A 27,005-nucleotide genomic window follows, 5' to 3' on the forward strand; every position below is an offset into this window, starting at 1 on the left:
TAGCGCTGTGTTCGGGTGTATGCAGTGGCCCTGTGAAAACATCTAACGATGAAACATACGTAGGGTATGTTGCTTGGAGGTATCGTCACCACGCTATATTGGGTGTCTGCTTGCGGTATTGACAGATCCGGAGTGAGCCCCGTAAAGACGACTAACGATGAAACATACATAGAATGTGCTGCTTGGAGGTATCGTCACCATGCTATATCAGGTGTCTGCTTGCATTATTGACAGATCCAAGGCGAGCCCCGTGAAGACGACTAACGAAGAAACGTAGGTAAGGTGTGCTGCTTGGAGGTATCGTCACCACGCTATATCGGGTGTCTGCTTGTGTTATTGACAGATCCGGAGCGAGCCCCGTAAAGACGACTAACGAAGAAACGTAGGTAAGGTGTGCTGCTTGGAGGTATCATCACCACGCTATATCGGGGGCTTGCTTGCATTATTGACAGATCCGGAGCGAGCCCCGTAAAGACGACTAACGACGAACCGTATGTAGGGTGTGCTGCTTGGAGGTATCATCACCACGCTATATCGGGTGTCTGCTTGCATTATTGACAGATCCGGAGCGAGCCCCGTAAAGACGACTAACGACGAACCATATGTAGGGTGTGCTGCTTGGAGGTATCATCACCACGCTATATCGGGTGTCTGCTTGCATTATTGACAGATCCAGAGCGAGCCCTGTGAAGATGACTAATGAAGAAACGTAGGTAAGGTGTGCTGCTTGGAGGTATCGTCACCACACTATATCGGGTATCTGCTTGCATTATTGACAGATCCGGAGCGAGCCCCGTGAAGACGACTAGTGACGAAATGTATGTAGGGTGTGCTGCTTGGAGGTATCGTTACCACGCTATATTGAATGCTTGCTTGCGGTATTGACAGATCAGGAGTGAGCCTGTATATGTATCTACGCTTATATACCTATCTCAGAAGACACCTCCATATGTGAGTGTACTGTGATTTTAATAAAGCAAGGATTTTAAAAAGGATTTTATGCTTTGCTGCACTTCTTTTCCACATATTTGCACTTCCCTGGAGATACTGATCGGTAATAGTGGAGGATCGCTGGGATTATCCATTACAGATCCACAGAGTATTGCGCTCTGCAGAGGGAAATGCCTGTTCGCTGGTCTATCAACACCAGCCACTAAACACCGGTGAGTGATCTCGACCCTAGATAAACACATTTTTTTGGAAATATGATTACCGTATATACTCGAGTATAAGTCGAATTTTTCAGCACTTTTTTTGTGCTGAAAGTGCCCCCCTCGACTTATACTCGAGTCAAGCACTTTTCTGCAGCAAAAAATTTCATTTTCCGAACCGAATTTGAGGCCCCGTATCTCAGGGCCACTTTGTGCTAGGAACCCCATGTTTGGTGTGCAAACCCAGAGGAACTGGTACCACAGCATATCCAAAGCTGGGGTTCCTAGCACTAAGTGGCCCCGAGGTACGGGGCCCCAAATCGGTTCAGAAAATGTCATTTTCTGCTGCAGAAAAGTGCTTGACATTTTCTGAACCGAATTTGGGGCCACGTATCTCAGGGTCTCTAGGTGCTAGGAAACCCAAATCTGGTGTGCAAAGCCAGTGCAACTGGTACCATAACATATCCAAAGCTGGGGTTCCTAGGACCAAGTGGCCCCGAGATACGGGGCCCCAAAGTCGGTTCGGAAAATTCTCTGCTGCAGAAAAGTGCTTGACATTTTCTGAACCGATTTTTGGGGCCCTGTATCTCGGGGCCACTTGGTGCTAGAAACCCCAGCTTTGGATATTGGTGCTAATTCCACTGAGTTTGCACACCAAATATGGGGTTTCTAGCACTAAGTGGCACCGAGATACGGGGCCCCAAAGTCAGTCAACTGTGTCCATCTGCAGCAATGTCATTTTGGGACCATTTGGGTTCAGAGACCCCAAATTTTGGCTGCAGCTAGGGGGCATCTAGGAACCCTTAACTACCGAGTTTGAAGTTCGGGGGACCTATGGCTGCAAATGGGCACAGTGAGGCTGCAAATGGGCATTGTTGACCCTCTTTTCCACTTACAGTGGCTGTGCATTTCTCACCCTCGTCTTATACTCGGGTCACTAAGTTTTTCCCATTTTTTTGTGGTAAATTAGGGCCTCGACTTATACTCGGAACGACTTATACTCGAGTATATACAGTATATATTTACATCATTTTGTTGTTAGAACATTTCACTGATATTTTAGTTTTTTTAGTTTTTTGAAGATTTTTCTACACGTATACATGTGGGTTCTATTTGTGTGGCATTTTTTGGTTTACAGTATCTCACAGAAGTGAGTACACCCCTCAGTCACATTTTTTGTAAATCTTTTCTTCTATCTTTTCATGTGACAACACTGAAGAAATGACACTTTGCTACAATGTAAAGTAGTGAGTGTACAGCTTGTATAACAGTGTAAATTTGCTGTCCCCTCAAAATAACTCAACACACAGCCATTAATGTCTAAACCGCTGGCAACAAAAGTCAGTACACCCCTAAGTGAAAATCTCCAAATTGGGCCCAATTAGCCATTTTCCCTCCCCGGTGTCATGTGACTTGTTAGTGTTACAAGGTCTCAGGTGTGAATGGGGAGCAGGTGTGTTAAATTTGGTGTTATCGCTCTCACTCTCTCATACTGGTCACTGGAAGTACAACATGGCACCTCATGGCAAAGAAATATCTGAGGTTCTGAAAAAAAGAATAGTTGCTCTACATAAAGATGGTCTGGGCTATAAGAAGATTGCCAAGACCCCGAAACTGAGCCGCAGCCTGGTGGCTAAGACCATACAGTGGTTTAACAGGACAGGTTCCACTCAGAACAGGCCTCGCCATGGTCCACCAAAGAAGTTGAGGTCACATGCTCAGCGTCATATCCAGAGGTTGTCTTTGGGAAATAGACGTATGAGTGCTGCCAGCATTGCTGCAGAGGTTGTAGGGTGGGGGGTCAGCCTGTCAGTGCTCAGACCATACGCCGCACACTGCATCAAATTGGTCTGCATGGCTGTCGTCCCAGAAGGAAGCCTCTTCTAAAGATGATGCACAAGAAAGCCTACAAACAGTTTGCTGAAGACAAGCAGACTAAGGACATGGATTACTGGAACCATGTCCTGTGGTCTAATGAGACCAAGATAAACTTATTTGGTTCAGATGGTGACAAGCGTGTGTGGCGGCAACCAGGTGAGGAGTACAAAGACAATTATGTCCTGTCTACAGTCAAGCATGGTGGTGGGAGTGTCATGGTCTGGGGCTGCATGAGTGCTGCCAGCACTGGGGAGCTACAGTTCATTGAGGGAACCATGAATGCCAACATGTACTGTGACATACTGAAGCAGAGCATGATCCCCTCCCTTCAGAGACTGGGCCGCAGGGCAGTATTCCAACATGATAATGACCCCAAATACACCTCCAAGACCACCACTGCCTTGCTAAAGAAGCTGAGGGTAAAGGTGATGGACTGGCCAAGCATGTCTCCAGACCTAAACCCTATTGATCATCTGTGGGACATCCTCAAAAGGAAGGTGTAGGAGCACAAGGTCTCTAACATCCACCAGTTCTGTGATGTCATCATGGAGGAGGGGAAGAGGAATCCAATGGCAATCTGTGAAGCTCTGGTGAGCTCCATGCAAAAGAGGGTTAAGGCAGTGCTGGAAAATAATGGTGGCCACACAAAATATTGACACTTTGGGCCCAATTTGGACATTTTCACTTAGGGGTGTACTGACTTTTGTTGCCAGCGGTTTAGACATTAATGGCTGTGTGTTGAGTTATTTTGAGGGGACAGCAAATTTACACTGTTATACAAGCTGTACACTCACTACTTTACATTGTAGCAAAGTGTCATTTCTTCAGTGTTGTCACATGAAAAGATAGAAGAAAATATTTACAAAAATGTGAGGGGTGTACTTACTTTTCTCAGATACTGTATATGTATATTTTGTTGTATTACACTATGTTTCATATTTTTTATATGGAATTTCACATGCCATTATCACTGCAGGATCACTTACACTGGGTACTAGTATATAGAGAAATCATTCCAATTTTGTCACACACTTGAGATCATCACATTGATTGATCATGACCAGTGTAGAACAGTTGTTCCATCCTTAGCCAAATGGCTGCCAGGCCAAACCCATACTCCACCCCAACCCATACCATTAAATCCCATTAATGGAGACTACACAATGAATGGAGTAAAAAAGTGGGCGTAGCAGCCTCTTTATTAACTCATAAACTTAAATTAACATAAACGATAAAATCATTTGTTAAACAAACAACCATCAGTCACTAATCACGTTGGTCTTTGCAGGAACCCCAAACTAACGTATGTTCAAGAATGCACTGCGGTACCGTTACTATAATAGGCCTCCAGCCGACATACTGGCTCGGAGACAACCCACTAACTGCAGTGCAACCTATTCCAGCGAAACCAACGTTAACTGGAATACACCAAAGGAACCCATACCACCGATGGGTCCCAAACCCTTCCTTAGCTGAGGTTTTTTCATTTGTCGACAAAGACCAAGAACTGCCAGCTGCCACAACATCCTTAATCCGCTGCTTTCGCTGGGAGAACTGACCAAAAAAACAGGGAGGGTGGGTGCGAAGTTGCTGCCTGTGCCCGTCGAGATCCACTGGACGCCAGGGAGGAACCACCCCTCCTTAAAGGCACATAACCCCTCCTATCCTGTGGGCTACCTTCTAATCAGATAAGGCCTCTCTTCTCAACCCCTACATGCCCTGTTCCCCTGTTCACCCAGTCATGCCTGTCCTCTGCTATTTTTATTTTATTTTTTTCTTCGCTCCGGGCCTCACTTTTAACATACACCCGAACACAGTGCTGTCGTTTTTTTCACTCAGGACTCTCAAAGAGTCAGTTTGAGAAGCTCCGGCAGAACTTTTGTGAGCGGAGAAAATGGTGTTTCTACATTTTCTCTGGATTTGGTAAGTCTGGATCGGGGCTGGAGACTTGAAGACTCCAAAGAGCATTGGGTGGGATGGAATCTTCAGTCTTGTCGCTGGGTTTTCCAGAAATTCTGCAGGTTGTGTGTGCGTGTCCAGGTGCACACATCCGTTATAAGGCAGATCTGAGTGTAGCTCAGAGAGGTGAGATAGGAGGTGGAGTTGGAGCAGTTGCTGCAGCCAGGGGAGAAGTGTGCTCCTGTTAAGGAACTGAGACAATATCCTTGAGGCGGCACTCCATGTGGGAGAGGTTCCAGGTCAGTGGATGGAGAGAGTTGGGCCAGCTGAGAGAGTCTGGGAGACCATAGCTGAAACAGTCTGGGAGACAATAGCTGAGACAACCAGGAGAGACAGTCCAGGGGACCAGAGGAAACCATCTCAGATGGAGTGACAAAGCCTGGAGTTTCAGGAGAAACCCTTCCTAGAGGCCAGGAGTGGGCCTGTGCAACATGGTACTGCGCTCAAGGCTGAGTGAGCCTTAAGAGCCAGGTGGCTTGGCATTCTTCATTTATTGTATTTTGGCTGGAGAAGAACCCCTGCGGAGGCAATCCATGTGTGTATGGACTTTCATTTTGTTATTGTTAATAAAAGTAGGCTACCACACCCTAAAACTGAAGTTCCTGTTAGCTGTGAACTCACTATAAACACATCTACCACTGAGCTAGACATCCCCCATATTACCCACTTTTTAAAAAAAATAAATAGAATTAAAAAAATAGAAAACCCCTGTACACAGAATCCTATACCCACAGTGGATCCAGAGGAAAGTACAACAAATCCTTTTGAAGCATGGTCCAATTTGCTCCTGTGGGGGTAAAATAAATTCCTTCCTGATACAACAGAAGGGATTGTATCAGAATTAGAATGTTGATAAGGAGATTTATAAGGAAAAACAGGAATCCTCGTATTTCCATTGGGATTTTGGTTAGACCGAGGTACAGGGGGGGTTATATCTCCCAGATTATGAGAGGTATCATGAGGCAGCGGTGTTAAGGAGGACAATTGACTGGATTCAAGACAATATAGGGACCTTCCTGGGGACGCAGCTCCAATAACAAAGGAAACCTTTAGAGCATGGGATAGCCTGTTTAAAAACAGGCTATGTCAATATAACAGTCCGTTGATGCCCCTTTCAGGTACAAGCTACTTCCCACCAGGGAAAGGGAATAAGTTATACCTGAAGTGGACATTTTCGGACAGTTTAAGATTAAAAGATGTTCTGAATGGGAAAACCCTCTGCTCACTATTTGAGTTACGAGAAAGATATGGTGTCTCACCCTGGGATGTTTGGAGATATAGACAACTCCAGCATTTTGTGGATGCCCTCCCAAAACCCCTTTGTTCTATCAGGGAGCTTATCCCATGGGAAAAACTCATGGACCGGGGGGGGGGGGGATAAATGGTCATGGGATATCAAACATATATGGGATGTTGATTTCTCCCCCGGGACCAGGGCCACCATGCCTTCTGGAGAGTTGGGAACTGGAAACTATATCAGAGCAAATGTAAAGTTATAGATTATGTACACTCTACATCAATAGATACGAGAATAAAAAAAAAATAATTATAAATGGTTAACTAAATGTTATTATGTCCCAACAAAACTTCATAAGATCAACCCAGAGGTATTACCGCTGTGCTGGAGGGAGTGCGGGTTGGAGGGCACACATGCCCATATATGGTGGCATTGCCCTCTGTTTCAACCATTTTGGAGAGAAATATTGAAAATGATTAAGAAGATTAGTGGGGTTGAGATCAGGCAAGATGCCTGGCAATGTTTGTTCCACACCACGGGGGAGTCAATGAAAAAAATATAGAGCAGCAGTGGTTCCGTTTTTGTTGAATGCAGCAAAAGGCCTAATTCCGAGGCAATGGAAACTAAAGAAAACCCTGTCAATAAAGGATTTATTTTATTTATTTATTATTGACATGTTTTGTTGGGACCATAAAAGGATATTACAGCAGCATTTATTGTGTAGTGCACATCACAGATCATCCTGCATGTGATCACTTTCATCCAATGCTTTTGTTGGAATAAAGTCTACTTTTTCAAAGATGTAACCACAGTTCAAGTAATAATCCTATGAAACAACAAACGTAGACATAGCTGCGCCCCATCCTTGGGGTCTACAGTGAAGATTACACCTATGTGCAGAATGGAAACACAGTGTCTGGATTGTCAATCCAGTTCCTGGACCAGTCACCCACTTAGATTTGTAGGGAGGAAGCAGTAAAGCCCAGCCCCAACCCAGCGGCGCTTTACATGTAAACAGGTTTCAGGAACTTCTTGCCTTGGTCAGGAGCAACACAAGTACTTCACATTCTCAAGTCCTTGGGATCTTCCAGTGGTCTCAGGTCTGACCCCTAGGTGTGTAATAGGAGCCCATACATCCTAGTGAGTGCATCCATGGAACCTTCCAACTAGGGCTGCCACCTCATCCCTTTAAACCAGGACGCACATTATTTACACAGGTTCTGGGGATAATTTAATGCAGATAAGGCACTAAGTGAGTTTAATTACCACCTTAATCAGCCACAGAACCTGTGTAATTAATATGTGTCCTAGTTTAAAAGGATGAGGTGACAACCCTATTTCCAACCACTCCACTTACCAGAGCTGCTGTCAGAGAACTGCTGTGACACGTCGGGCGCACGTCTATTGCACATTGTGCACAAGTGAACAGGCAAGCGCACTCATGGGGGCACGTCCACAGTCTCCATTGGCTCTAGATTGCCTATTTACAGGGTGCTCTGACTCCTGCTGACTGGTATATAACTGTTTCCTTGTACCCTGCTTGAATCCTACTTAATATGCATTGCTGACCTGGCTTGCCTTTGACCTGACCTTGGATCCTGTTTCTGCTTTTGATCATCGATTCCTGACTTCGGCTTACTCCTGACCTTGCTCCTATCTGCTGCCTTGGTACCTCTCTGCCCGCTTGTTGCTGACTCCGGCTATCCTTCTGACTACGCTTCTGTCTCCTGATTGGCTTTGGTAATGGTTTTATATAGTGTTTGCGTTTTTCTTTAGTTTTTTGCTGTTGTAATTACTGCGACTTATTGTGTTATGTGATCCTGACAGATTGCGATGAGTCCCTGGTGGCCACTGCAGATTGTCCAAACATGGGTTCTGCTGTGGTCCTCATCCAGGTCTATTTATGGTCCTAGGGATGATTTACTCAATCCTAGATGTTTGTGGGACCGACCGCGAGATACAGAATGCTTACATTCAGTACACATTAAGTGAAGCGGCACTTGTTCTATGGGAAGCAGCTCCTGATTTTTTTGATTGCTTAATGAGTTCCACCGGCATTACGAGTATATAAGGTAAGTAATGCTCTGTGACAGGAAGTTATGAGGAAGGGCTGTTTTTAGTATGAAATGCATTAACAATATCTGACTCTCTGACAGCGTTGGTGGACGGGCTGTGAAAGTGCCGTCCTGATAAGTAACCATTTGTTGGTTCACCTGGAGCGGCACAGGACTTTTGCTGGCTTGTTTTCTAGCATTTGTTGCACCCTGGTAGTAGACAGGGTTGCTAACAAATTTAGCTTGCTAGGTGGTTACTAGCCAGGCTGATTGATAGGGGATTCACTGGCTTTTCCCTAATCTGGATTTGATGCACCTCTCTCTTCTGTCACTAGGTGGCATTGTTTCCTGTGGCATTAGAATGACTAGGGCATAGTGAATTCAGACTAGGAGTGGATGGGTTGTCTCAGCCAATTGGCAGGGGTCTCTTTGGTCCCTTGGCCTGCTGGGAGAGCCTATTTATTCGGGAGGAGTCAGATGATCGCTGTTCTGTGCCACCTGGATGGCTGTCTGGGTGGACGTGTGTCACAAGGCACATCTGGCAGCAGTTAGATTCCATAACCCTGGTATTTCCTTTTCCCTTAGGCAACAGTCTTTCAGATAAAAGTGATCCCTGTGGCGGATTTGCCGCTGGATCACTTTTAGAAGCAGCAGGAGGGATGGTGGTTCCCGGGCTTACATTACCGATCACTGGACCATCCAGCGCTGGTAGTGTCTCGCCATAGAGATAAGTGATGGCAAGATGGCCACTGCTCATCTTTATGCCCTTGGAGGACCAGAGCGACGTCATGACGTAACTTCCGTTTCTCAAGCCATATGAACACGTTTTTTTTTTTTTTTTGTTTCAGAAAGCAAAATATTATTTTTTTATCTTTTGCTTATATGGGTAGAGGAAAGATTTGGGGTCTTTTAGACCCCAGATCGTGCCATAAAGAGGACCTGTCACGCTGTATTGTTATTGCAAGGGATGTTTACATTCCTTGCCATAGCAATAAAAGTGATCCATTTTTTTTTAAGGGGACAGTGTAAAAATTAAAAAAATATAATAAATACATTTAAAGCATCCTAGTCCCCGCATGCTCTCGTGCAGTGTTGAACACATACGTGTTAGGTATCACCGTGAATGTCTGAGCAATAATTCTAGCGCTAGACCTCTTCTGTAACTCTAAACTTGTGACCTGTAGAAATTTTTAAAGCGTCACCACTGGAGATTTTTTAGTACCGTGGTTTGGTATGCGCGCAATTTTATAAGCATGACATGTTAGGTATCTATTTGCTCGGCGTAACATCATCTTTTACATTATACAAAATAATTGGGGTATGTATAATTTTTTTTTATTTATTAAAGTGTATTTTTTCCCCAAAAATTGCTTTTGAAAAACCCCTGTGCAAAAACCTTTGACATAAAAAATTGCAAGAATCGCCATTTTATTCTCTAGCGCAGGGGTATGCAATTAGCGGACCTCCAGCTGTTGCAGAACTACAAGTCCCATCATGCCTCTGCCTCCGGGTGTCATGCTTGTGGCTGTCAGAGTCTTGCTATGCCTCATGGAACTTGTAGTTCTGCAACAGCTGGAGGTCCACTAATTGCATATCCCTGCTCTAGGGTCTCTGCTAAAAATATATATAATTTTTGGGGGTTCTAAGTAATTTTTTAGCAAAAAATACAGATTTTTACTTGTAAACAATAAATGTCAGAAATAGGCCAGGTCCTTAAGTGGTTAATATACACTGTATATACTGTACACGATGTGCATCTCTTCACAGAGATTGACAGGTTAGTAATATTATATACACTGGAAGTCACTGTCTGCATGACTTTATTAATACTGATCATCCACACAGAACACAATTTCATACTGATAAAGGAGGAAAGGGAAACTAAGAAAAAAACCCCGCCCCTGAGGAGTTCATCTCCACTGAAATGATTCTCTGATGTCTAGAGAGTGCAACTGATTTACGTCTGTGGAACATTATAAAAGGCAAGAATCCCTCTTCTCATCACTGCATTGTGGTTGGACACGCTCAGATGCTCTTCAGGATCTACAGGTCCTATCATGTCCTGCAGAATCTTTGTGATATTTTATTGGTAGACTCATTACTGTACTGCAGCAGAAGAGAAGAAGTGATTAGGGGATGAAGATGTCAGGTGTTCTCTTCAGCTGGTCAAGGCATTTTCTTCTCACAAATGTATGGAAAGCCCTGGGAACAAGGACCATCGTTCCAGCCATTTGGGCCTTTCAGATGAGCACAGTCTTCTCCTCCTCCGAGACCATGACCAAACCAATTATCAGGTTGACCAGGCCGCCAGAACCCGCCGGAACCAAGGGAAATAGTGATCAGGCCAAGCCTTTTACTGACGAGAACTAATGGCAGGACCAACATAGAAAAGAAGTCTTCAAGGGCAAACTAACCTAAGGAGAACCACTAAGAATTATCTCAAAAAGTTAGAGGAGACACAGCTGACAACAAACAATGAGAGCATTCCGTTTATGGAGCAAAGTCAGAAAGAATATAATAACTGGTGGGGGTGGGTCAGTGTCTTACTTTGGAGTAGCAGCATAAGAAGTCCCATCTACCCATTTCCAGGATCCGTCCACATCTGTGAGACCGATCCACGTGGTCCAATATTGTGAAAGATCTTGTAGGAAATCCTGTAGAAAGACAAAAAATAGATAATGTTACAGTGTTTGTCTTACTTCTATGGTATAGCTCTGATGTATTCCTTCCTTGGCTAAATGGTATAGCCCAATGCTTGCTATGGTACATGCCCATGAAGATCAGGCTATAAAAATATGAGCCATCCCTTTCTCTAGACTTGCAGGAAGCCCTCCCACTATGGCACACCCAGGGGTCAGTTGTAGGAAGGAGATACAGGTAGGTTATATAGGCGGGGCTCTTGGAATTCTCACATTTTCTTGCTTGTCGTTAATGACCACCAAATGAGCCTTTTTCATCTCGCAGTCTTTTTTCGCACTCTCCCACGGTCGCACATGCCGGGAAAAATAGTAGCAGTTGATGCCATAGTGTTTCCAGCCCACCTCACAGAATGGATCAGTAGAGTCTGGGGGAAAAAGAGAGACAACTGTGTAGTTATTCAGTACAGAAACTGACATCAACACATACTGTACATGAACAAGTCTGTCCTATAATCTCCGACACTGTCACCACCAAGATCCTCCTTTAAATCAGTGAACTTGAATCAGTGAAGTGTGGGTCCCTCTCAGTGGACCCCAGACCAAAAGTAATGCTAATTCTTAAATTCTGCACCTTCTCCACGACCATCAAAGCTTGAATAAAATCATATATACACTCACAACTTAAAGTCCAGCTGTGAAAACACCACACAAGGTGTTTGGTACCATGTGCTCAAAAAAATCAAGATTATTGTTATGATAGATGTATCAAAATCCAAAAGTGAAAAATGGTGTTCAAATAAACAAATTCTGAATAACTTCTGGATAAAATCTTTCTAATGTTCGGTGATCATTAAAGAGGTTTATCTTCCACCACCATCCCCGGCCACACAGTCTACTCACCAAAATGTGGTGACTCCCATTACAGGAGTCAAAAACGCTTCAATGGAAAATGCCAGATGGATTCTCACGGCCACGGCTTGATCCAGATGCTGTGTAGTCAGGAGTGCTTTGACCTATATAGACACTGGATGGACTTGTTTGTGGAGACCTCAAAGCGGGATTGGTCATAACAGACCATCAATGCCATATATTGGGAAAAAGATATAAGGCTCCCATAGTGAGGTATGTCAAAAATGTATTTAAAAACGAAGTAAAACCGAACAAAACTTCATAGCAGCTTAGACAACAAATTCATATACAAGAAAATGCTCAGTACACCCTACCGGTTTCGTCAGTACGCTCTGAGGTCATCAGGGATCATGACATTTTTGACATACTTCACTATGGGAGCCTTCTATCTTTTTCCCAATATATGGCATTGATGGTCTGTTGTGACCAATCCCGCTTTGAGGTCTCCACAAACAAGTCCATCCATTGTCTATTAGGGATGGGCCGAACACCCCCAGTTCGGTTCGTACCAGAACATGCGAACAGGCAAAAAATTTGTTTGAACACGCGAACACCGTTAAAGTCTATGGGACACGAACATGAAAAATCAAAAGTGCTCATTTTAAAGGCTTATATGCAAGTTATTGTCATAAAAAGTGTTTGGGGACCCGGGTCCTGCCCCAGGGGACATGTATCAATGCAAAAAACAAGGGGACCCCCAAATTCTGCCCCCCCATGTGAATTGGTAATGGGGTACAAATGTATCCCTACCATTTCACAAAAAAAAGTGTAAAAAATGTTAAAAAAAGACAATAGACGGTTTTTGACAATTCCTGTATTAATGTCTTCTTCTTTCCCTTCTTCTTCCATTTTCTTCTGGTCTTCCGTCGGTCTTCTTCTTCCATCTTGTTCTTTCCCCGCTTCTTCCTCTATCTTCCTCGGCTTCTTCCTCCGGCATCTTCCTCCGGTCTTCTTCTTCTCCGCTTCGTCCTCAGGACAATCCGCCTCAATGGGAGTCTCCCGCTGTGTGAGGCTTCTGTTCAGGTGACAGCTCTTAAATAACGGAGGGCGGGGCCACCTGGTGACCCTGCACCCCCTTTGACGCACGGGGACTTCCTTATGGCTTTCCCTGTGTTGTCAGAGGGGGCGGGGTCACACGTTTACATAATAAACATAACCATCTCACCTGCCTCCATACACTCCACAAGTCCACCACCAGATATCTGAGTGCGGACTAAGTTCCGTATAGGATCAGAGGACACAGGGCACTGCTAGTGACACGTACCTTGGAGGTGAGCCTGTCGTGCAGAGAGAGACCTCTCGTACAGCTCTGGTTCCGGGATCACTGGAGTGGGAACAGTGACCCTCGGAGCACAGCGGGGTAGGAGAGCCTGCAGGGTCCACTTGACTGGAGATGATGTCCGCTTGGCGGAGACAGGAACAGGCTTGATTGCTGCAGATGCAGGAATGCTGAGAAGTAGCAGGCAGGTGCGCACAGGACTATAAGCAGATGCACACGGATGCAGGACTTGTAAGCCGATGCACACGGATGCAGGATTGATAGGCAGACGCACACGGATGCAGGATTGATAGGCAGATGCACACAGATGCAGGACTTGTAGGCAGATGCACACGGATGCAGGATTGATAGGCAGATGCACACGGATGCAGGACTGGTAGACAGATGCACACAGATGCAGGACTGGTAGACAGATGCACACGGATGCAGGACTGGTAGACAGATGCACACAGATGCAGGACTTGTAGGCAGATGCAGGGTCAGACAAGCCAGGTCACAGTAGCGGATCAATCAGACAGAAGCAGCAGGCAGAGAATGGTCAAAGTCCAGGCAGAATTGGCAACAGGTGATCAAACAAACAGGAACAGAGAGCAGGTCAAAGGCAAGCAAAGGGGTCAGGACTGGAGACAGCAGTGAGGTCAGGAGAAGCCGGGTAACACTGGAGCAGATGCAGGATCAGGTACAGGATGAGCTGCAGATCAGACAGCAAGGATGCATTCTGAAGAGGCCCCTTTTAAGGATCACTGGGCGCCAAAGCTGCGTTACTGTGCGCGCGTCTGCGATCTGCGCACGCGCATGCGCATTGGCACACGTCTATTCCCTGCTGAATGCCTATGGACTAGAACACATCCCAATGGACCCGTGCGCCCGCGGCCAGTTGGAGAGCAATGCGCAGTATGTCCATGACAGCTAGCCAGTTAAATGTTGCAGTTGAGCTGCCATAAAGTAATAAAATGGGTTTGGTACTGCCAGCTCACCCGAGTCCTTTGCTTCCTGTAAGGTTTCCAGTTTGATTCTTGGAACCTGTTTCCTCAATATCAATGTGCAAAAAATGGTGTTATACCTCTTAAACTCATGGATAGGAATCCAGAGAGGGGCATTGTGGAGCGCATACAGTATTTGTGGGTTCCAGATCATCTTTATTAAGTTACATCAGCCAACTACGAAAAGTGGTAACTTAGTCCAGCTAGTTGTTTTTTCCTGGAATTGTTTAAGCACTGGGTCTATATTAAGTCTAATATATTGGTCTAGACTAGTGTGTATAACTATACCTAGGTATTTAAACGTATCTACTACTTTAATCTGTTCAGCTATCTGAGGTAGGGGCCCCGCTAGTGGGTCTAAAGGCATTATTGTGGATTTGTCCCAGTTTATTCTGAAACCAGAGAAGGACCCGAATGTATGCATCAATTCCATAAGTTTCATATGTGTCACCTAGAAAGAGGAGTGCGTCATCTTCATAGAGTGCCAGTTTGTCCTCCAGCCCACCCCGTCTAAATCCAACTATTTCTTGATTCCCCTTCATGGCAGCAGCCAGGGGTTCTATGGCCAGGACAAAGAGTAATGGGAATAAGGGGCAACCTTGCCTAGTGCCCCTGTGTAAGTCAAAGGAAGGAGATAAGGTGTTGTTTGTTCTAATGCATGCTTTAGGAAACCTGTACAGTAAATTGATCCAGGAAATGATATTGTCTCCTAGGTTAAGCTTTGCTAGCACTCGCCACAGGTATGCCCACTCAACACTATCAAACGCCTTGGCAGCGTCTAGCGATAGGATAGCTCTCTGTCCCTGGTTATCAGTGGGGATTTGCATGTTAAGGTAGAGGCATTGGAGGTTATTTGCCATGGACCTATTTGGTATGAAGCCGCACTGGTCCGGATGTATTTGGTCACCACCTTAGAGAGTCTCATGGCGATGATTTTGGTAAGGAGTTTTAAGTCCGTGTTTAACAGGGAGATGGGTCTATAGGATTTGTCAGGTTCCTTCCCTGGTTTTAAAAGGACCACCACTACTGCCTCATACTTAGATCCTGGCAATGAATCTAGATTGAGCGCCTCTGTGAGTGTGTGGAGTAGCTCCGGTAGGAGTATTCCTCCAAATTTCTTGTATAATTCAATTGGTAGGCCATCATTGCCTGGGGCCTTCGAGTTTGGAAATGTGGCTAGTGCAAGTTGTAATTCCTCTAGGGTGAGAGATGCAATTAAGAGTTTTCTATCTACTTCTTGAAGTTGAGGTAGAGTGACAGAGTAAGTTCGTCAGCAGGGTAAGATACCTTAGGGGAGTATAAGTCCCGGAAGACGGAGCAGACGGAGCAGAACTCCTTCAGGATGGATGGTGTGTCAGTGACAGTTTGTGTTTGTGTTGTAACTGTTATGTATCACTTGGGGAGGTCGTTGTGACCTTGCTATCATGGCCAGCATGTGACCAGTTTTTCACCTTCTTTGAAATACGTTTGGGAGGTAAAAAATCTTTTGTTGTCAGCTTGTTGTTGATGTATTGTACGGTAAATTTTCTGTGCATTTGTGCATTTGTCCATTGCCTCTCGTGTGCAGAAATAATTCCTCCACTTTCTCCACCATCTGACTGGCATCCCTGACCCATTGTCTGCTTTTGGTCTTAATTGTATTAATTTCCTTAATACACATCCCTCTGATAAAGGCATTTAGGGTATCCCAGACCACCCCAGGCGCAGCTGAAGGTTCATTTATCTCCAGAAACTGTTTAATTTGTAACTGCATATTGTCCGTGTCAGTGAATAGTTGAAGCCAAAATGGGTTCAGCTTCCAGTGTATAGGAAGGTATGTTTTTTGGAAATTCAGACTAAGCTGCTCCGGATAGTGGTCGGACAAATCCCTGGTCAGATACGTTACTACAGGGCCATAGCAGTAAGTTAGGTCATTTCCTAGTGTGAAGTCTATGCGAGACAAAGTAGAACGTGTCAGCGAGTGACAGGAGAACTGGGCCTAGGGGGGACTTGCATCTCCAAAGGTCCACCAGCCCGAGTTCATTTATGAATTTAGCAAGAGGGGTTTGCAGTCTGGGGCCCTGCGGAGAGTATTTTTTATGTACATCAAGGGAAATGTCTAGTGCACTGTTAAAGTCACCTAGTACATACACCGGTAGTTGGGGATGTTTAGCTAAATACTAGACAAGTATTGCAACACAGTTAATGTAAACGGTGGTGTCACGGAACGTCCCACACTCCACTTGAGTGCTTCCGTCAGTATACCACTTCCTCCCAGTCTGGATACAGATATCAGATATTCCAACCGCTCATAAGCACAAAACAAGGCGACACTTGTTTCACTGCTAACATGGACTAACTCTTTATTTGAGATCTCACACAAATATATACAGCAGGATGACTAAAACCTAACCTAATTAACATGAGCTAATTATCTAACATGACCTTTTGCCCAGACTTGTGGTCACCGAGCTTCACACAGTACATTATACATTATCATAAGTACAACCACAGGACATTTTCTCACAATAGCAGGAGCTAATTACAATTAACAATACAGTGTTCTCCCTCCTCCTCAGCCTAGTCATCAACAAACTATAGTAGGAGTAGACTGTTCATCTCCTAGCCAGTCCTGGAGGCCAATGTGATCAGCTTACTCAATTAACATGTTGAGTTCAGAATCAAACAAACCAATAATAGTCTCTACATACATCCTGGGAGATATTGTGGACAAATATTACTGTCCAATTTTAAGTAGTCCAAGATATATTTTCTCACTCACCCTGTGCCAGGATAGCACAGGGTGACTTAGACATAAGAGGTAAATGGGGAGCTGAAACAAGGGCATCCCCTACTTTCCAAAGGGATTCTGAGTTCTACGGGCCCTCCCGTCACATCTCTCCCCTTTCGGCAGAAGACTAACACAGGAGGAGACCCCAGACGGTTTGACTCCGAAGTTAGTCAGTAGTTCCAGTCCTCTACTGCCTGTACCCACACAGTACCCCAAACAAATTGTTCCAAACAGAGTATTACTCACCCAGCCATCCTCTGCCTCTCTCAGAGAACATATCCGCCGCTGGGGAGAGGCCTGGACTGGCCCTTCTCCCTGGAGTCCTTTCTGCCACTGGAGAGAAGACGGGGGACTGGACTCACTCCATCCTGCTGTTGGGGATCTGGGCCGACTGCCCAGAATCCCTGGGGTATACAGGGGGGGACTAAAGCCCCATCCACCAACACCAGATCAAGCTGCAGTTGTGAGGTGATGACTGCATTCTCTCCTTGGATCCTGATCTGTAGCTCGCGATAGACTGCCACCTCCTCACCTTGGGCCTCCACAATTGCTGCAGGTGTGGGGCAGAGGTCTTGGACTCTCTGTCCGGTTGCCAGCACTTCTGCTGGGGGTTTGCCAGGTGGTTCCTCCTCTACAGAAACGTCTATTAAATCCCCAGTCTCTGGAATTGGTAAAAGTGTGGGGCAGAGGTCTTGGACCCTCTGTTCAGTTACCAGATCTTCTGCTGGAGAAGTTTGCTTTAACTCCATAGATGCTGCTGGCAGAAAATCACATGTCCCTGTCAGTGTTGTGGGAGAAAGGCCGACTACCTCTTCTCTCAAGAAGGCCGAAGCCACTGTTGGTGCTGGGCAGAGCACAGTGAAGTTTGGCCCTGATAGCAGCTCTTCTGCTGGAGGCTCATCAGGTTGTTCTTCCTCAGCAGAAAAGTCTATCAAATCCCCTGTCTCTGCAACTGATGTCTGGGGATAGAGGTTCACCATCTCCTGTCCATGGAACCCAGAAGATGCTATCATTGCTGGGCAGAGGTTAGCAGAGCTCTGCCCTGATGTCAGCACTTCAGGTTTGGAGACGGCAATCTCCGGATTTTCCACTGCAGATTCTCTGGCATTCTGTTGGACAGGCACATTCCTCCATCCAAGATCATCCCATGCAAAAACAGGATCATCAAGGTCAGTCAGCACTTGCTGCATCCACCATAAAACCTCCGCCTCCATAGCTTCAGGGGCAGGTTGGCAAAGCGTACTATTGCTCTGCCACATTGCCGACTCTTCAGCCAGGATTTCAGGGTTGTCAGCTGGTATTTCCTGATAGTCCCAGGCAAAGGGAGCCCAGCCCTGGCACTCAGCAATGTCTAGCAGCCGTCTGTAGGCGATCTCCAGCTCCCATTCCTGAATAGCCAGAAACTCCAAATCTTCCTGTGCCCAGTGCACTTCCGAAATGTTCAGTAGCCCTTCTCTGAAATCCATGATTTCGTCCACCTGCCACTCCAAATCACTCCCAAAGTTAGGGTCCCCTGTCAGCTTCACATACAACAGTCCCAAGCCGCCGTAGCTTAAGCCTTCCGTTGGGCTGTCATCCGCTATCCAGGGACATGCTTGGGATACATGCCACCGGAGGGCTCTGTAGCTCTCACCCAGCTTTATCTCTGCCCAGACCAGCCTGCTTAATTCAGCTGTCTGCTTCTTGTGCGTTTTTTCTCCCAAAAACCGCACCCGCAGTCCGTACTGCGACCAGTACTTTTCCTCGATGTAGGGGAGAACTTTTCCCTGGTGTCGCTGCTCACGGGCTAGCGCTTCTTTCCAGAGTTTGCAGCGAATAGAATCACATTATCCCAGCAGGACCTGCTCTGATACTGGTCCTCTGTGCTGTATCTGCATCTCTCGCAACCTCCTTCTGAATTCTTCCTCCATGGCGGCTGGTATCTGTACCTCTCCTCTCCTGCTATCTGGACCTTGGATCCAGATGGAGGTTTGGATGTCCCAGACTGCAGGAAGCTTTCCTGCTGCTTGCCACCAATGTCACGGAACGTCCCACACTCCGCTTGAGTGCTTCCGTCAGTATACCACTTCCTCCCAGTCTGTATACAGATATCAGATATTCCAACCTCTCTGAGCACAAAACAAGGTGACACTTGCTTGTTGCTAACATGAACTCACTTCTTTTTGAATTAAAATTACAAGACTTTATATGCCGTTGGAACCTCCTCTAACAATACAACTGTAACCTAATTAACTTAATTAACATGAGCTAATTAACTAATCCCTTTATACAGCCTAGGTGACTGAGACATGACCTATTGCCCAGACTGAGTTAATTATCACAGGACATTTTCTCACAATAGCAGCAGCTCCAATAGGAGTCGTCCCGTCTCCTACATTGTATAGAGGAGAATGTCATCAGCTCATTCAATTAACATAAACACAGGTAGTTGGAGTTGATGACACCAGCATCTCCACACAGGATGTGTCCCAACAGTATGAATCAGTCTTATCAGCAGGGGGCTGCTGGAGGAATCCCCCCTCCCTCTTCAGGGACACAAATCCCAGATGACCACAGCAAGGAGTCCCCAACAGAATCAAACAACATACAATATATACATATATACACGACTGAGTCCGATTAGTACAAATCAGACTGGATTTCTAATTCACCTCACAAAGAGTATTGTTCCATTGAAAATCCAGGGCCCATAATCAAAAGGCAAGAGGCTTGCATTCAGTCCTCTCCAACAGCCTCTGTCCCGGCTAGGTCTGTCACAATGTCTTTTCCCAATATTGGTGGATGATGGAGACTGGCTTCAGCTGGATTGATGTCCGTGATCGATCCTCATTAGATTGGGCTCAGGGTCCTGGACCTCATGTCAAGAAAACAGAAGGGAAAACAAGGGGGCTTCCAATGGTGTAGTATAAAAGATCAGCTTTTATTGAGATAAAAATGCACTAAGCATACAGTGCATATTGTACCATGGAGTCAGCAGCGAGCCGCCGTCACCAGGTGCGATACTTCCGGTACAACGTATCAACAACCGGGGTCAAAGAGTGTCGACTACTGTGTGTGTCTGCTAGCTGGGATTCCTGCGCGTTATGTCACGTGACCTTGTGACTTCCTCAGGGAATCTGATTGGTTGAGACCACATCTCCTTTATAATGCATAACAGGAAGTGGTTTGGACGCCATGTTTGTGTAGTCTGAATTGTGTAGATGTTTCAGTGTATGGACGCTGCATGGAATAATGATATTATTAAGATAGATACTTGATAGAGATGTTTGTTTAAAACAAAACAAATCTTTTGGTGTAAAAATATTACCAAGTAAGTACCGTCAGTGTGAACATATCTGCTTCACAGATCCATATGAGTGCTGCCATCATGTGGTTATTCTCTTAATGACATGAAACTCATCACAAATGGCAATGTGAAGCCGATATAGGCAGGTAACAACAGCATTGGAGACATTGGCTTAAAAAAATATATTTTTGTGTAGGTCACTCAAGACTGTTATATTATCTAGATAAAATATCTGATATAATAATTAATTAAACATAAAATATAAAAGTCTATTGATACAATTAGTACCAACAACATATATATACCAGCCTGCTAAGGACATAACTGTAAGTGCTGCCATCATGTGGTTATATTCCAAATTTCATGGAATTCAATTACCTACAGCCACCTGCAGCAGATATTAGTCAAGAGCTCTGATAAGTTGATAATGCCTAAAGTGGTTGTATAGGTCACCCAGAAACAACTAAAATGTTAAAAATAGATGAAGTTGGTATAAATAATTATATGTAAAAACAAAAATTAATTTTGAAAAAAAACGTGTACCGGAAATTTAGCACAAGGTTTACAATATTCAAATCCCTATTCACTTCAACAATAATTAGCATAATAGAGCATCAGGTCAATAATCACTAATGAAGCAATTTAGGTCAAAATCTATGTTCAACCCATTAGGTGCTAATGTATTCATTGTATGAATCCACTGAGATTCCTTTTGACTAATTTTGTGATTCCCTCTCCATGATTTATGGTAACGTTCTATACCCCAAAAGGTCATGTTCGTGGGGTTGCTGTCATGAACCTCGGCAAAGTGCCTGGATACATTGTGTTTGGGGAACTTGTTTAGTATATTTAGAACATGTTCTTTCACTCTGACTTTTAAAGCTTTTTTGTACGTCCTACATACTGCAAATTGCAAGAACATTGCAGAACATATACAACCCTCTCCGTGTGACAGCTAATAAAATCTTTAATTGGGTGTGTATGTCCTGTGTTAGTTGCCAAAAAGTCCGTTTTTTTACTCTGGAATTTTCTGGTGTGTTGGCATGTAAAGCAATATTTGCATGGAAAAAAGCCTTTTCCATAAAAAAAAAGAGAAAGAATTAGTGGGAGGGGGATCTATTACGTTTTTAACAATAAGATCTCGTAGTGTGGTGGCTCGTTTGTAGATAATCAGTGGTTTGTCTGGTAAGATGCTCTTAAGATGTTTATCCTCTTTTAAGATATACCAGTATTCTTTTAATATTTTTTCAATATCTTTGTGTTGTACATTGAAATCTAAGATTAGTGCCGGAGCTTCTAACATTGTTACTGATTTTTTCTGGTTGTGTATCATGGTCATTCTGTCCAGAGATTGAACTGATAGAATTTGTTGGTTGATAAATTCTGAATCCTCCCCTTTTTCTATGAATTTCTTTCCAACTAAATCAGCTTGTGTCTTATTATCAGATTCCTTTGTGCCGTTGCGTCTGACTCTGATTAGTTGTCCTTTTGGTGTGTTGAAAAGCCATGGTTTATGGTGGCAACTCATAATGGGCAGATAACTATTTCTTAAAGTGAGGGACGAATTTCCGCGCTCACGGACCTGAAGGCTTTCTTGTCACCTCTTTAAAATGTGTTTTGGTGGTGATTCGGTTATTCTCAATGCTGATATCTAGATCCAGAAATTGAATTTGTTTGTCATCAATCTTCCATGTTAAGGAGATGTTTCTATCATTCTGGTTAAGTCTGGTTAGAAATTGTTCCAGTCAATCTTTGTCCCCATTCCATATGATTATAATATCATCGATGAATCTCGATGTCGATGTACAATTCTAGTTGGCAGGGAGTGTTGACAGGGGTGGCTCCAGGCCAAAATTTTTGGGGGTGCTGTGCAGGTGCTGTAACAAAAATAGAGGGTGCTGACCTGGCGCGAGGAAGCGCACCGCAAAATGTGTGTGTGTGTGGGTGTGGCTAAATTGAGTGTGGCCAAATGTCAGTGATTCTTCCCAATCTATAGCATGTAGTGTGCCACCTTTCCTTCTTTGTATAGGCTAAAAAGAGCCTGGAGGTACACTCAAGAGATTGTGAAGTAAAATAAGCTCAATTGAGGCCGACAATTCTACCCCCCAGCATATGTCAGGGCCGGCAATAACCTCAAGTCAGTGGGTAGTAGTTGGGTATTAAAATTCAACAGCCACAAAGAAGCCAGAGAACCATCTAAAAACTCACTTACACATTGATAACAGGCCATGCAGTCGGGCACGTTGTCCCATACCCAAAAAAAACTACAAAATGTCCTAAAGGTAATCACCTCAATATACGCCACAATAATTCAAAGAAAGTAGTAAAAGCATTAAAAGTATCAATAAATATATACATTAAAATATGTGCTAAAAACAAGAAAAGTGTAATCTGTGCAGGCATATAAAGTGCAATGTGCAACACAAGTGACCCCTATTAGAATTTCACATCAACAAAGTTCGTTAGAATTGTCTACAAGCATATTGAATCCTCTGCAAGCTATTAGCAGCTACTTCCATGCACCATCGCCCACTGGGTGAAAACTCACCAGAGGTTAAGTAAGGTAGTGCAGCATCATGTTATTTGGCACAGTGCATTTTTGAAAAGTAGTGCATGCACTATTTTTTGTGCAGTCTGGTGCGATTTGCAGTCATTCAAATAATAGGCTGCAAAATCGCACCACATTGAATTGCACAGAAACTTGGAGCAAGCTCCTTTGAAAACTGATTCACGCGCATTTTGCTTTTCAGAGGTGTTTGGCAGGTGGTGAGGAGGCGATATATTACTTCTTTACCGCCTGGTTTACACCTACAATGGTTGTACTTTTATTTACGGCTCAACACTATTGGATGATTGCCTTAGGCGAATTTGACCCAATAGCTGCCGAGTAGCATATTAAGTCCGGACCGTGTTGGTGCTGCTGTATGTGTCTATGTTTTATGCTTCAATTTGAATTTTTGTCTTGTCTTTAGTGTCATCCTTTGATACTTGATGTTTTTTTTCCATCACCCACATTGTTAATAATCACCTTGATTGCCTCTATATACTTTATGGATTTTAACATTGTTTAATAAATTGAAAACATTTTTTGACACTACTTTCAGGTCACTTATTGCTGGCTAAAGGCCAGTAGAAGGAGCTGTGAGCCCCGAGCGCGTAGCCTGTACTATCCCTGCATTATCCCCAACACCAGCCTGGACGTTTGCCGTGCATCAGTGACGTCATTTCCTCTTCTGCACTCCAGAGTGGTCAGCGTGGAGCTTTCCATGCACTGGATGCAGCAGTTCAGCCTGTGTACAGACTCCACACCCAGACGCCTGAAGGAATGAAATCTGAGCCGGAAACAAGATAACAACACATCCCAGGACACTTTTCCATCTCAAAGAAACACCTCCACCCTGCGAACCAGTAAGTGTAATTGTTACACTAACTTTTATTTTTGCATAAACAAGCTACCACAGTTGGCGCCTCCACACCCCTCCTTTTTTCATCACTGTGTCCATGCCTCACTGTGTCCATGCCTCACTGCATCCATGCCTCACTGCGTCCATGCCTCACTGTGTCCATGCCTTACATGCCTCTCTGTGTCCATGCCTCACTGTATCTATGCCTCACTGTGCCCATGCCTCACTGCGCCCATGCCTCACTGTGCCCATGCCTCACTGTGTCCATGCCTCACATGCCTCACTGTGCCCATGCCTCACTGTGTCCATGCCTTACTGTGCCCATGCCTCACATGCCTCACTGCGTCCATGCCTCACTGTGTCCATGCCTTACTGTGCCCATGCCTCACATGCCTCACTGTGTCCATGCCTCACTGTGTCCATGCCTTACTATGCCCATGCCTCACATGCCTCACTGCGTCCATGCCTCACTGTGTCCATGCCTTACTGTGCCCATGCCTCACATGCCTCACTGCATCCATGCCTCACTGTGTCCATGCCTCACTGTGTCCATGCCTCACTGCGTCCATGCCTCACTGTGCCCATGCCTCACATGATTCACTATGTCCATGCCTCACTGTGTCCATGCCTCACTGTGTCCATGCCTCACTGTGTCCATGCCTCACTGCGTCCATGCCTCACTGTGTCCATGCCTTACTGTGCCCATGCCTCACATGCCTCACTGTGTCCATGCCTCACTGTATCTATGCCTCACTGCGCCCATGCCTCACTGCGCCCATGCCTCACTGTGCCCATGCCTCACATGCCTCACTGTGCCCATGCCTCACTGTGTCCATGCCTTACTGTGCCCATGCCTCACATGCCTCACTGCGTCCATGCCTCACTGTGTCCATGCCTTACTGTGCCCATGCCTCACATGCCTCACTGCGTCCATGCCTCACTGTGTCCATGCCTTACTGTGCCCATGCCTCACATGCCTCACTGCGTCCATGCCTCACTGTGTCCATGCCTTACTGTGCCCATGCCTCACATGCCTCACTGCATCCATGCCTCACTGTGTCCATGCCTCACTGTGTCCATGCCTCACTGCGTCCATGCCTCACTGTGCCCATGCCTCACATGATTCACTATGTCCATGCCTCACTGTGTCCATGCCTCACTGTGTCCATGCCTCACTGCGTCCATGCCTCACTGTGTCCATGCCTTACTGTGCCCATGCCTCGCATGCCTCACTGTGCCCATGCCTCACTGTGTCCATGCCTTACTGTGCCCATGCCTCACATGCCTCACTGCGTCCATGCCTCACTGTGTCCATGCCTCACTGTGTCCATGCCTCACTGTGCCCATGCCTCACATGATTCACTGTGTCCATGCCTCACTGTGTCCATGCCTCACTGTGCCCATGCCTCACTGTGTCCATGCCTTACTGTGCCCATGCCTCACTGTCACTGTGCCCATGCCTCACTGTCATTGTGACCATGCCTCACTGTGCCCATGCCTCACTGTCACTGTGCCCATGCCTCACTGTGTCCATGCCTCACTGTGCCCATGCCTCACTGTCACTGTGCCCATGCCTCACTGTGCCCATGCCTCAATGTCACTGTGCCCATGCCTCACTGTCACTGTGCCCATGCCTCACTGTGCCCATGCCTCACTGTCACTGTGCCCATGCCTCACTGTCACTGTGCCCATGCCTCGTGCCCATGCCTCACTGTCATTGTGCCCATGCCTCACTGTCACTGTGCCCATGCCTCACTGTCACTGTGCCCAAGTCTCGCTGTCACTGTGCCCATACCTCACTGTGCCCATGCCTCACTGTCACTGTGCCCATGCCTCACTGTCACTGTGCCCATGCCTCACTGTCACTGTGCCCATGCCTCGTGCCCATGCCTCACTGTCACTGTGCCCATGCCTCACTGTCACTGTGCCCATGCCTCGTGTCCATGCCTCACTGTCACTGTGCCCATGCCTCGTGCCCATGCCTCACTGTCACTGTGCCCATGCCTCACTGTCACTGTGCCCATGCCTCGTGCCCATGCCTCACTGTCACTGTGCCCATGCCTCACTGTCACTGTGCCCATGCCTCATGTCCATGCCTCACTGTCACTGTGCCCATGCCTCGTGCCCATGCCTCACTGTCACTGTGCCCATGCCTCGTGCCCATGTCTCACTGTCACTGTGCCCATGCCTCGTGCCCATGCCTCACTGTCACTGTGCCCATGCCTCACTGTCACTGTGCCCATGCCTCGTGCCCATGCCTCACTGTCACTGTGCCCATGCCTCACTGTCACTGTGCCCATGCCTCGTGCCCATGCCTCACTGTCATTGTGCCCATTCTCCCTACCTGATCTCCGGCACTGTGTCCATCTGCAGCCTTACGATCTCCCGGCGCTGTAACATACATGCAGTCAATCTAGTCGAATACGATCATGCTCATTTGTTTAGTTTTTCATTTTTGTGCCTTTTTTCTATGTGTGGCTTGCTGGTGCTTGCCGCCACCTTTTGGGGATGAGACGCTTGGCGAATGGTGGACGTGAGATGCGTTCCATCTATCCCTGACACGTCGGCGCCATCCGCGTGTGCACCCTCTCAATTGGCTGTTCATGCATGCGCGGCCGCGATGGGCAAGTGCCCACACACGGGCGTCCGGTGCCATTTTTTAAATGAATCCCCGCTCTGACGGTCTGACAAGTACCGCAGAGCGAGGAGATGCCATCCTTCGGATTTTTTCATATCTTTACGGTAAGCCCCTTCTTCTCAGATGGCATGTCTAGACACATCAAGGGCTGTTTGCTGACGGCCATCTATATCTATATATACTTTGCCACCTGCCCCCTGAATTTCGTCTTGTTCCCTACAGGGGAGACATACCCATAGGACAAAGGACGCCTTGGAGTCATTTACTGACCTGGAGCCTTATTTAAAGCTCTGACCCATCCTTTATAGATCAAGGGACATTGGTAAATATACATTTTGTGCTGTTCTTGTGCCTCCCCCTTTACCCTATCTATACTTCTATATAGGTGACATACCATCATTTAAGATTTGGTAATAGTCACCAGGGCCCCGTATGAAATTTTTTAGGCGCTAATTTTCTGTTTTTATACAGTTTTTCATTTTTTTTTCTGCTTTTTTTTCATCGCCAGTTCAGTCAAATTGCCAGAATTGACCCTTTGCTGTTCATCAGGCAAATATTAATATCGGGAACACCTTGTTCCCAGACCGTATCGCTTCTTGGTTGGCGCCCATCCACACCCCCCACTGGCACAGTTACTTCACCCATTTTCTTCTAAGGAATCACCTTGCATGGTAGGTATTTTCCCAGATGGTATGATTGTTCATCTGTTCTATATTTGGCTATCATGGATATCCCTGCTTTTCTGTACCATTATGACATGTCCTTTTTTTATCTTTTATAGTAAAAACAAATTATGACCATACATACTCCTATCCTAT

The 27,005-nt window shown here is 45.7% G+C and overlaps 2 protein-coding genes across 2 annotated transcripts in view; one reads left to right on the forward strand and one right to left on the reverse strand.

Annotated features, from left to right (window-relative positions):
- Positions 1–27,005, forward strand: part of LOC141133875 (NACHT, LRR and PYD domains-containing protein 12-like) — a 981,044-nt gene that overhangs the window by 298,268 nt on the left and 655,771 nt on the right. The window lies entirely within an intron of this gene.
- LOC141133872 (asialoglycoprotein receptor 1-like) overlaps positions 10,089–27,005 on the reverse strand; it is a 48,850-nt gene continuing 31,933 nt past the window's right edge. The window contains exons 7-9 of the mRNA XM_073623459.1: positions 11,192–11,343; positions 10,827–10,933; positions 10,089–10,593 (exon numbers count right to left, since the gene is read on the reverse strand). Coding sequence (XP_073479560.1) covers positions 10,446–10,593; positions 10,827–10,933; positions 11,192–11,343 — 407 coding nt within the window. The 3' untranslated portion in view covers positions 10,089–10,445. The remainder of the gene's footprint in view (positions 10,594–10,826; positions 10,934–11,191; positions 11,344–27,005) is intronic.

The sequence above is a fragment of the Aquarana catesbeiana genome, linkage group LG03 (assembly GCF_042186555.1).
Source record: "Aquarana catesbeiana isolate 2022-GZ linkage group LG03, ASM4218655v1, whole genome shotgun sequence".
NCBI lineage: Eukaryota > Metazoa > Chordata > Amphibia > Anura > Ranidae > Aquarana > Aquarana catesbeiana.